Source organism: Arachis ipaensis, chromosome B04 (assembly GCF_000816755.2).
Source record: "Arachis ipaensis cultivar K30076 chromosome B04, Araip1.1, whole genome shotgun sequence".
In the NCBI taxonomy this organism is placed as follows: Eukaryota; Viridiplantae; Streptophyta; class Magnoliopsida; order Fabales; family Fabaceae; genus Arachis; species Arachis ipaensis.
Genome location: NC_029788.2, coordinates 1,204,817 through 1,217,239, shown reverse-complemented (window position 1 = coordinate 1,217,239; position 12,423 = coordinate 1,204,817). Strand labels below are relative to the sequence as shown.

At 36.8% G+C, this 12,423-nt stretch overlaps 2 protein-coding genes across 5 annotated transcripts in view; both read right to left on the bottom strand.

Annotated features, from left to right (window-relative positions):
* Positions 1 to 798, bottom strand: part of LOC107638333 (ethylene-responsive transcription factor 3) — a gene marked incomplete in the record, with an annotated part of 1,262 nt that extends 464 nt beyond the window's left edge. The window contains 1 exon segment of the mRNA XM_016341560.2: positions 1 to 798. Coding sequence (XP_016197046.1) covers positions 1 to 526 — 526 coding nt within the window.
* LOC107638334 overlaps positions 8,148 to 12,423 on the bottom strand; it is a 13,508-nt gene continuing 9,232 nt past the window's right edge. For 3 of the 4 annotated variants that reach the window (XM_016341561.2, XM_021120349.1, XM_016341562.2), the window contains 5 exons: positions 11,704 to 11,984; positions 10,704 to 10,863; positions 9,545 to 9,894; positions 8,954 to 9,031; positions 8,148 to 8,512 (listed from right to left, as the gene is read on the bottom strand). In XM_016341561.2, the coding sequence (XP_016197047.1) occupies positions 8,494 to 8,512; positions 8,954 to 9,031; positions 9,545 to 9,894; positions 10,704 to 10,863; positions 11,704 to 11,984 (888 nt within the window). In that variant the 3' untranslated portion in view covers positions 8,148 to 8,493. Of the gene's footprint in view, positions 8,513 to 8,953; positions 9,032 to 9,544; positions 9,895 to 10,703; positions 10,864 to 10,911; positions 11,603 to 11,703; positions 11,985 to 12,423 lie in introns of those variants that run through there. The other variant, XM_021120350.1, reaches the window with a different exon arrangement.

The window sequence follows — 12,423 nt, the reverse complement described above, 5'->3', positions numbered from 1 at the left end:
AGGGTAGAGGCTTGCGGCGGAAAGAAGAGGTAAGGACGCAGTCATCGTCGTCGTCGACGACGGAGGAGGAGGAATCGCAGTCGCTGTGGCAATCTTCAAGTGCGATAGGGTTCACGGGCCTTCGGGGGACCATCGAGGGAAGAGGGTTGGAAACCCTAGGGCCGCTGAAGGACTCGACCGTGCTGCTCATGCCGCTGCTGGTAGGGCGGCTGGCCTGGACCGGATCGAACTTGGAGATGATGAGATCGGAGGCGGGCTCGGGTGGGCCGGGGAGGGGGAAGTTGGTCTTGGCTTTGGGCCCGCGGAAGGAGCGGGCGGCGGCGTCGTAGGCCCGGGCTGCAGCCTCGGCGGTGTCGAAGGTACCCAACCAGACCCGGGACTTCTTCCATGGGTCTCTGATCTCGGCGGCGAAGCGGCCCCATGGTCTCTTTCGGACACCGCGAAAGCGGGTTTGGGTCGCTGGTTCGTTAGGGTTTATCGATGATGGTGCTTTGGTTGGTGGATCGGTGGGTCTGGCTCGGGGCATGGGTGTTATGTGAAAAGAGAGAGAGAGGGGCAAAGAAAGGGTTAGGAAGAATATGAGTGGAGAAGCAGAAGAAGAAGCAGAACCTCACACCACACCAGCCAGTAGCCACCACCAAGGGGAATCTCTTAATCTTGCTTCTCCATCTCTCTCTCTCTCTTTGTCCCCTCCCTCTCTCTCTCTCACTCTCTCTCGGTCGGTACTTCTTTCTTTCTCTTACTAAAAGTTTGCTCTCTCCGGAATGAGAGATGGGGTCGGATTGCTTTTGGAGCATTGAGCATGGATTTTATAAGTTGGAAAATGACAACGTTGCCCTTATCCTTTGTAGAATCATTGCCAGCAACGTCTGCCTAGCAGGTAAATAGCTTTTTGTTTTTAACACAATAAGCGCACTATTTAATATTTATACTCACAAATATTCAGAATAGTAATAAACTTATTTACGAAAATACAAAATTAACGTTACGAAAATACAAAATTAAGGAGAATTTTTTTAAATAAGTAAAAAATATTTTATTTACTAAAAAATATAATTTATAATATTTTTATCAAAATTCATCGTATTTCTTATTTCATTTATACCGTAAATGAAATAAGGTTACACAGTATTTTATTTACACTATAAACAAGATAGGTGAAGATATATGATGTTTACAGTGTAAAGGAAATATATTCCGACAAATTTTCAATAACTATAAAAGAAGGTGCAATTTTTGTATTCTCCACAAACATTTCACTTTTTCTCTTTCATTTTTCTTCCAAAAAATAAGCCAAAATGTCTAGTAGTAGTGAAAATGTGGTTATAAATGTGTATCTCAATTGCCATATGAGAAACAATGATACCAGCATGATATTTGAGTGCAAGAATTCTATTTTGTTGCGTATCCGGCGAGTAAGTTCTTTGTCGGAGCTGAAGACTCTGATATTGGGTAACATTGGTGGTAGCGGCAGAAAAGAGATCGGAAGGGTGAGGTATCGGTTACTAGCATCGATAGGAAATGTAGTCTTTTCGGTTTCGTTTATTTTGGCTCAATGGCGACGAACATGTGCATCTCATGTTTGATATCCATGGGAGAATCATGGCGGAACAAGTGATAGAGCTTTTTGCGGTGGTAGGTGATGTCGGTGGCGGTGATCTGGCCAGTCGAATTTTGTGTAGGACGACCCTCCTCTCACACCACCACCGATACATGTTGTTAGTCTAGTGGAAGACATGGACGTTGATGGTGAAAACTCTGACGAGGAGTATGTTGCGATTAGCAATAACAGTAATTATTCTGAAGATGAGGAGGAGGAGGAGTTTGTACTAAAGAAGTCAGTCAAGCCATCAGTTCGGTATCTTCTGTCCATTCCGCACTCAATTTCGGCCTTATCAGCTGTACCCAGTCACTATCATACATTGAATCTGGACGCGATGCACGAGACAACTCAATTTTCTAACATGGGTGAAGACGATTACAACTTAAACAGTGCTGTGGAGTTTCGGGTTGGCCACAGGTTCAAAAATAGAGATGCAGTGATGCAGGGTGTGAAGAATTACAGCATTCGCAGAAGTGATGTGTACCGAGTTGTGGAGTCGGATCAATTAAAATACCATGTGCATTGCCGGCAATATACAACAGGCTGCCCTTGAAATCTCCATGTTGCTCTCCGACAAAATCGAATATTGGTGAGTTCAAGTTTATCATGGTGTATTTTCTCATTTATGAATGTTATATTTGGATTAAATGCCAACCATGTATGTGATATTTCGTTAGGGAGGTGTGTAGTGTTGGAGGACCGCACATGTGTTTAGCACCCACCATGTCTCAGGACCATCGACAGTGGACAGTAGTCTCATCTACAATGTCATCCTGCCATTGATACAATCCAGCCCATCCGTCAGCATCCCGGTTCTACAAGGTGCAGTTAGGCAAAGCTATCACTTCAAACCCTCGTTCATAAAGGTCTGGATGGCGAAACAAAAGGCTATTGCGCAGATATACGGTGATTGGGAGAAATCATACAAAGGTGTCGAGGTTGCTGTAAGATAATAATCAGTAACAGGTGGTAAAACATGATAAATAATTCATATTTTCATAACTGAATAAAAGAAACTCGCTTACGTCATCGAACTGTAACTGGTCCAACGCCCGACGCCATCGGAGGACTCTCTACTCGTACTGGTCCCTACTCTGTTGCGCCATACCTATCAACCTGTGGACATTTACAAGAATAGCAAAGACTCAATTTATCGCACATCATATCAAATTATATAAACGAAGAAGAAGAAAACCATAAATAACAGTTACCTCACAGCCATGGGATATGTATAAACTAGTCACTGGGTGGACACTATTGGAAAAATCTCTGGTATATCCAAGAGACTAGCAGCGGAGTGCATTCTGCAATATCTGTAGTGGCTCGATGTGCTGCAGAGTATAGGGAGTGGTACGTCCATGTAAGCATCGCGAAACCCCAAGACAGAGAACAGCACCTCTAAAAGTCATCAAGCAGTGGCAGCCATCGTAGATGGACCTGATTGTTTGACTTGTCGGTCATCAGGTAACCCCTAATCATCAAAAGTATGTAACACCTCGTGTGCTGTCGGAGAGTGTCTGGATCATTGGTATCAGGCATCTGCCGGAGTTGCTCCTAAAACCATGCCAGCTTGAGAGAGAAAGACTCCTTCCTCTGCGCACCTTGCTGCTGAACTGCAGGAGGCCTGGCACCAAGTAGCCGCTCCACCAACTCCCATGTCTCAGTCCCGTACCATGTGTGGAAAAGACACGCTGTCAAGTGAGGTGGCACGCAGGTCGGTGGAAGGTGTTAAGGCTCGACACGTAGATGCTCCTAGATCGTTGATCGTCGCCGAAGATCCAACGGTTCTGGAAGCGTCTGGAGAGAAAAACAATGGATGCAGACTGTGACCTTGCGGCGGCGCGTTGTGGCGCGTTTGGAAGTTTCTGACGACGGGGCCGAGCTCTGTGTACTCGTGGCGATGAGACAAAGACAATGATATGGTCTGTGACGAAGGAAAAGGTCGGGAAGGTGAGTGAAACAAGACCAAAAATTGTTGGGAGGAGAAAAAAAAGAACTATGAACGAGTTCTCATGAAGAGAAAAAAAGAGAAAAGTAACTGATAGAACGGGTGCAGATGGAACTGTCAGAAGAAAGTACAGATGGAACTGTCGGAAGAAAGTACAGATGGAACTGTCGGAAGGAAGCACAGAGAAAACAGCCATAAGGAAGCGCAGACGTAACTGCTGCAAAGAAAAAGCGCAGACAAAACTGCCGCAAAAAAAACGCAGACAAAACTGTCGCAAGAGTGGCCAACTGCCGAAAAAATGCTGAAAAGATGGCGAACCGCCAGAAAATTGCTGAAAAGTGACAAAATGCGAAGAGATGGCAAACTATCGGCAGGTGTCGAAAAACATATGGTTTCTCCATGAGAATAAGTAAGTAGTGAATGAGCTAATTAGTGAAGTGAGAAAGCATCAAAACATTAACAAAAGAGAAGAAAAAATAGCACGAAAGAAGAGTATGAAAAATACGGTAATTTTACTGAAGAAAAATAACATATCGTCCTCAAGGAGGATACTATGGCTCTAATACCATGTTAGAAACAAGATATTAAAGTGAAGAAAGTATCGTATATTATTGAATAAGTTCTAAAGATACAATGTACAAGGATATTTATATATATATTAAAAGAATCAAAGCAATAAAAATATAAAATCTTATAATAAATACTTAAATATACTATTTAAATATAAATAATACTAACTAATTTTAATTGATCCTATTTATACTCTAACAGTCTCCTTGTGCGACCACATTGCCAGTTTTTCTTGCTGTTGGAATTCATCTTCCATGATGCTACTTGCCATCATAGTATTACTTATCATGTATCAATTCATTGCAGTGCCAATTCATGATAAATATAATCTAATCTAATTTTGGTAATGACATTAATTAAACTTATTGAATCTTTTTAACTTAAGAAAAAGATATAATTCACAAACGAGATAAGAATCAAAGAAATCTTCCATTGTTTTAACATTTACGTACCATGTAAAGGAACACTAAAGAAAAAAGAATCTAAATTCATGAAGCACGATATTCTATAAGAGAAATATTAAAATGTTATTAGAGTTATTTTTTTTTTACTATAAATTAGTTAGAGGTAAATATCAAATCGATATCCGAAAAATTCTGACGCTGACAAAATGGTACCTGACTTTTATTATTGACAAAATAGTCCCTAAAAAATTTTAAAATTTGACAAGCGTGTCCTCGAACTCGCTGGAGCAAATCTTCGGCAAGCACAATGCTAACGTGGCTGCCGTGACTTGGCAAACCACTCCCAAACCCTAATCCCTCCCCATCGCAGCCTCCTTCCCTCTCCCTCCCCATTGCAGCCCCCCTCTCCAACGCGCACTACCTCCTCCCCTCTCCCTCCCCAATTGCAATAGCAGAAGCATCAATAACAGCAGAAACAACACCATCAGAACCCAAAACAGAACCAATAGAAGAACCTGCACATTCAAAACCTAACCTTGCTTGTTCTTCCTTCTCTCTTTTCCCTCATTCCTTCCTTCTTTTATCGAAGGACCATAACAATAACAATATCCATTCACACACCCAGACATTTACATAAACACATAACCTACATATATAAATATAAAGAGAGAAAGAGAGAAAGGCTGAGGGACTGAGGAGATGCGGCTATTCCAGGCCTTGTTGTCGCTCCGATAGTGGTGGCAATGGTCCTTGATAGTGTTCTTGCCGTTGAAGTTGCTATTGCTGTTGAGGTTGTTGTTGCGATAGGAAGGAGAGAAAAGTGTGCGTTGGGATTGCTGCTGTTGTTGTTGCTTGTTGTTGTTGTTGCTGTTGATGTTGAGGTGGTTGTTGCTGCGAGTGGTAGTGGAGGTAGGGAGGGGGGAATGTGCATTGGGGAGGGGGTGCGATGGGGAGGGAGAGTAGGAAGTAAAATAAGATTAAAAGTTTGTCTTTAATACCATAAAACAGATACAAAATAGATTAAAACAAAAATTTCAATGATAAATATGAATTTCATGTTATGCAAGTGACAATGTAGTTTGTACTTCGTACCACAGTACCCCTTAAGAGAAATGCTTATTGTCTTTATTTGTACCTTTATTTTTTATTTTCAATGCTTAACTGATCAAATTTAACATTCATTGTGGTGTTTTATTTGAGTTGTTTGTATAATTACTACAATTGCATAATATTTGAAGTTGTTAGTTGTATAAATATTTTGGATTTGAATCTTTTATACTGATGAGGTTTTGTAACATGAGAATTTGAAAAACGTAATTAGTCTTCCATGGATCAATTAATTTTCAATATGCGTGGGTTCTGATAAATGATTTAAAAGTAATTAGTCTCTGACCCAAAAATATAATCTATTTAAAGGAATTAAATCCAAATAGTTTACACCAGAATAATTTTAATTGGTAAGTTATTCTAGATGCTACCAAAGTTTGTGAAACTTTTGCTCATAAATAAAAAGGTCTAATTCTTTTAGACTTTATAGTTTTATCAAATTTATAATTAAGTTTTTATTTTTTTTAATTAGGTTTCTATACTGCTTTTAATTTTATAATTAGATCTTTTTTAGTGTAAAAAATATTAGAGTTAACTGATTATTTTTTCGTAAATTGAAGGTATTTATAATTAAAAACGTAATTAAATTTTTTACCGCATGTATTTTGAAAAAAATATTCTGTTAATTTTAACGTTTTTGACATGAAAATTACTTAAATACAAAATTAAAAGTAGTATAAGGATCTAATTGAAAAGAAAAAAATTATAAAGATTTAATTGAAAATTTGGTAAAACTATAAATACTAATAGAGTAATTAAACTTAATAAAAAAGGTTATGAAAGTTTTAATTTTAGCAATTTTGAATTATTATGAAGCTTAACACATGCTAAATTTTATTTATAGTACAATAACTGATGATTTCACTAGTAGCACTCTCATTCTATGGAGCTAATCAGCTGAAGTTTCAGTGGGTAGAGCGATATGACAAACTCTCATTCTACGTACCATTTAATTAGTTTTTGCATTTTTGGGTGATTATAGAGGAATGGATAAAAGAAATTTGAATTCGACTGTTTGTGAGGATTTAAATGAATAAAAGAAACCAATGAGCACGAAAAATGAGACAAAACAATAAGCGGTTGTTGTTAGACTACCGTTGTGTTTAAAAAGATTTGGTGTAATCTTGTTACTTGCGTGCCACCATTAAAAAATTACATGTATTAAGTTAAGTGCCACATAATTAAAATTGGTCCAGCATTTTTTAAATTCTTAAATTAATTTATTACCCTTAAGTTTATATTATTAACATTTAATTTAAAATTTAAATCTCTAAATTAATTTTAACTTGGGATCAAGCCATAAAAACAATCACGAGTATAATTATCGGGTTAGACTACGTACATTATTCTCTTTAAGTGCAATCTTTTTTCGAATCATATGTTGACGCGAGATGATTGTGCATCCTTTGTCCTTTTTTCAAACCATAAAACTTAAATTAAGAATATTAATCTTCATGAAATATGGAAAAATCTAACCCCAAATTATAAAATTTAAAAAAATATATAAATATACAATAAATATATTAAGAGTTCTATTGTTGTGAAGGAAGTTAGAGGAGTAATTGTGGTGGTGAAAAAGGTGGCACTAGGAGAAGATGAAAGAAGGCAAAAGATGAGACTGAAAGTTATGAGTTCAATCAGAGTGTTAATACAAGCAATATTACGGATAAAATTATTGTTTCAAACATATTATAAAAAATCAATAATGTTGATATACACAAAAAAGGATTACCATATATAAACATATATATTTGACATCTCATACAACCTTTTTTATTATACTATTATAACCAGATATAATTATTCTACTAGATTTGATTATTCTTATAATTGATTATTTAATTGAAAATTCTGTGGAAAAAAAATACACAAATACAGAAAAATTGATTTTTAGTAAATATGTAACATTTTTTCTTTAAGAATTTAAAATTTATGAATTTGTAAAGTTTAGACACGTTAGATTTGAATTATGAAATCTATTTTTAGGTTACGTATGATTTAGTTTTAATTCATTCTAAATTGTGATGTGATATATAATTATATATTTACACATGGTGAATTGCATTTATAATCTGTTAGGTAGCGTTTGTTTTGAGGTACTAAGACAGAGACCGAGAGACTGAAACTCAGCATCATGTTTGTTAGTTCAGAAATTAGTACTAAAATTTCTGTTTCTATCCCCAAAATTTCAGTATTTCAGTACCTCCAAAAAGTGGAGACGCATGAAACTAAAATTTTTAGAGATGGAGATTGAATCTTTAATAACATTTTATACCTAAAATACCTTCATTTCAATTAATTAATTCTAATTTTACCCTTTGTACAAATTAAATTAGAATTTTATTCTTGTTTCAATTTCTGTCTCCTACTTTGCACTAGACAGAATATTGAGATTTATTTCAATCTCTGACTCTTAGTCTCTGTCTCTCAATCTCAGTCTTTTCGTCTCTATCTCTCCACCAAACGCTACCTTACTGTTCTATGAATTACGATTTGCATCTTCCTTTGAAGTTCAAGTAAAAACCTAGTTAACGGGTTAGTTTTTTTCATTAGAAAAATCAATAGAATCATTGCGTTATCAATGAACAAGATGGCTATTGAAGCCAACTGCACACGAAAAGCAATGCTATGAATTGTGGTGGTGGTTACATATGAATAAATGCAGTTCAACGATCAACAGCTGCTAAATTTGAAAATATCATACCTAAAATCTTACATTATATACATATATGCTGGATGGAAAACATTCTATCGTAAATCAACCACAAGAAGCCGCATCTTCTCTGAGTCTATCACTCAAAGACAACCTTCAAAGGAACTCAACTGGGTGGTGAAGGGCATTCTGCACAGTTCTACCGATCCTATTGGCCTCTTATTATCCTGAACAGTTGCAAGTGATTTGAATAATGATAATCTTGACGAAAGTTTAAAGCATAATTATATAATAATGAATAACGGGACAAACCACTATCTTGGCCCCCTGGCCCCGGGAATGGATCCTCTCCAGTGAAGAAAAAACTGGATGGTGTCAATTGTGATCTTTCACCCTTCATTGCTCTCTCTCTCATATTTAATTTTGCCCCCACTTATAAAGTTAACGGTGAGAGATCACATTGCATTTCCTCAAGTGTTGAAAAAACCGGAGAGGATCCATTTGCCCCTGCCCCGAAAAATTATAATTTTGACAGAATAACCCCTCAATAAGAAAAGGCACATGTGTCCTCCCAAAGATCACGAATGCCTTTCTTTTATTCAAGGACTATTTTGTCGAAAAAAATATTTCCAGTACCCTCAACTTATGAAGAATGCTTTATAACTTGCCTTCCCAATCGAGTCAACTCAGGTTCTTCCATTAGCATAGCTTGGAGTGGCTTCATGTCGATTCCTTTATCACCAGAGCTGCAATAATCACAAGGTATGTAATTTCTGTCATTAATGAAATAGTAGCAGTTATAAGTTGCATGTGCAAACATGCGAGTTTTGGGAAAGTTAAGTGATCCGATGAATATCCTCACTATCTAGTCATTTTTGCACAAACATTAATTCTTGGTGATTTCTAATTCCAGTAATAAATAGGGTATTAGGACCAAATTGAGGCTTAAGTATAGTTCATATTTATCATGGAAATGTTGAAAATGCATTGTAAATTTCAAGGCACCCTTGTACCAAGTAAATTCATCCACTGATTTCGAACACTCGGCATAAATGAGCAACAGAATGAAAATGCATGGAAATGAAAACAAACACACATAATTGTTATGGTCAGGTCATAAGTTTCCCTCTTAAATGGGAATCCATCAAGTCTACCCCAAACTTCCCTACTGAGTATTAATCTACCGAATTTTCGCAAGCTTTAGAAACATGCCAATAAAAGTTCAGTTAAATAGCATAGAATCAAGAACTAAAGCTTACCCAAAAACACGATCCACCGAAAGTAGCCTGTGGTGAAGTTTGTAATCATTGCCAACATATGTGACAATTAGGCTACCTGCATCTGGGTGGGGCCAGCTTCTTGAGGTGGGGAATCTCAATACAAATGTACCTGGTTCTTGAAGTCCTGTGGGACCTTGAAGCGAAGCTTCTGCTTCCTCCTTAGTTATGAATCCTTCTATCCACTTAGGTGATGTAGAATTCCAGATAGGGTTTACCCGCTCCTTTGAAATTATGTAAGCCACAGGGTACAACCAACACCATAACTTCTCAAAGTTTTCTTGGGCTAAATACTCTTGACATCCAGCAATAACTCTTAGAAGCTCTAGGTCCTGCAACAATTATAAAATTTCTTAGAAAAATTAAAAACAAAAAAGGACCGCTAATAACTCGTATCTCTCTCTAATTTTTCAGTGCACAGAACTGGAAAGGCCTAGCTCTACCATAAGATATTAGCCCAATATGGCAATAATTTTCAATAAAGAGGATAATGCAAAAACCTAGAATACTTGGACATATATTATTTATAGGATTTCACGGTTTTGTAACCAAAATGTCAAAAACTGATGACATGCCCCCATAATGCCAGTTACATATCTTTGCTGCACAAAAGATTTACAAACGAAAGCAACAATTGGAGAGGAAGTTAATATGGTTTAAAGCAGCAAGAAGTATGACAAAACATTGACAGCAACATTCCTTCATAGTAATTTAAGTATAATAATCTATACATATTTTATGAAAATTCTTATTGCTTCTGCAAGAGCTCAAATATCATCCATATGCTTATTTTGGTTTTAGAATTTCGAAAATAGATTTAGGTTTTCATTTACGGGAGTGGATCCTTTCAATTTTTTATCCTCGATTGTTTGGTAAAGTATGATCTTTTACCATTCAATATCTTTTCTTATATGTTTTCTCTTGGTCCCACTTAAAGAATGTAAGGTGAAAGATCACACTTAATCAAACAATTGAAAAAAAAAATTGAGAGGATCCATTCCCTTCATTTACCATTCGTATTCATAGTTTGCTTCATGAATTCCTTGAAACAGAAATATCATCTAAAATAGTTGAAAGTAAACAGCAGCAACATGTTATCACAACTGTAAGTGCTTTCATGGGCAGTAACAAAAGAAATGACCTGATGTGAGAGAGATCGCGAACTGCAAGCAATCTTCATGAATTGCTCTTCAATCTCATACACTGCACTCTCCCAAGGAACGTGGTTGTTGTTTGGAGACATCATCTTCCAAAGATTAGTTCCATCTTCCACCAATTTTTTGGCAATTAATATTTGATTTCTGATTTACAGATCAAGCAAGTAGTTAAAAAGGAATAGGCATGATAAATTACAATAAAGACAAGCGATTATGTTGAATAATACTAGAAGAAAATCGGTACACTTTGTTTAGAAAGTCAAAATACATGGATAGAAGAATGCCGGAATACAATCTGTTAGGAAAGAAAGATCAATTTTAATAGAGTGAGCTGAGTAAATAATCTACAAGAGTCTAGAAGCTGTTAAGGCAATTATACAATTGCCAGGTAGGATAGATTCCCTAACAGCCCCCTAACTAAAGTGTGTAAGGACTTCTCTACCCTCTTCAACTAGTGTGCTGAACACTCTTTTCTCACTTGTGTATATAAGTACTGGTTCAGTACTCTCTCTCCCTCTCCCTCCCTCTTTCACCTTTCTCTTCTTTGAATTCTCAAACTCTATTATGGTATAAAGAGCTTCTGATTGCAAAAGCATCGATTCTCCTCCATCGCCTCTGCTAATGAATCCGCCAACACCGACTGATCCTCCTCATCTGCCTCTGTGTCCTCTTCCCAATTCTTCTCTCCGACTTGATGATCGAAACTTTCTCTGGCGCAGCCAAATTCTCTCTGCGATCAAGAGCAATCATCTCTTCAGCCTCATCGATCGGTGTGCTATTCAGCCTCTTAAGATGCTCTCCACAATGAAATCTCAAGTGCATACGAATTCTCACACTAGTGGTTAATTGCGAATTTTCATGGTAAGCGTGGGAGAAGCTCCTACTTTGCGTCAGAAACAAGAGCGCACGTCCAGCAACTCAAAGCTGAGTTAAGGTAAGAGGTACTAATGCAATTATATAACACTACATCAATAATAACCTTACCCATGGTGTGAACATCCTGAATAAAGTGACACATGATGGGCCAACTCTGAAATTTCTTTCTTTGAGGCCAAGGATGCAATCTCCTTAAGCATCAGCGATCTCTCAGCCAAGCCAGCCAAGCAGTACTTAAAAACAGTCATGTCAGATATTGGATATCTTCTACTTGCCACATTATTTGAAGGTGAATTTCTCTCCCCTATACTCTCTGAATCAGACAGAGTCTCATATGCCTCGTAGTTAGCAGGTGTGCCATACAAGCCAGTTGTAAGCCCATTCTCAACCTAATTCACAGTAAATTTGCCGTGATATTCAATAATTAGTAAAAGGAAAATCACATTAAGAAAAGAGCTATTTAAGATAAATCTCACACACGATTTTAAGACAACTATCCAAAAGAGACAATTTAAGACAAATATCCTAAAGAGATAATTAAAAGAAAAATCACCTAAACTTCCTAGTGTCTATTTTTCAATAACGTTTTTTTTTTTTTTGGTGACTTTTCAATGAAGTTTGTATCAGTATAAACCAAATTTAGAAGTACATTTAGGTCATTTTTCAAAATGTTTTGGAGAATAAGAGAATATATAGATTGTTTCAAAAATGTTTTGGAGGATAAGAGAATATATAGCTTCTTGTCAACGGAAAAAAATATTATAATAATAATAAATAAAAAATTATTAGATAGAGATAAGGATAAACAACCAAAATCGCACCAAATTT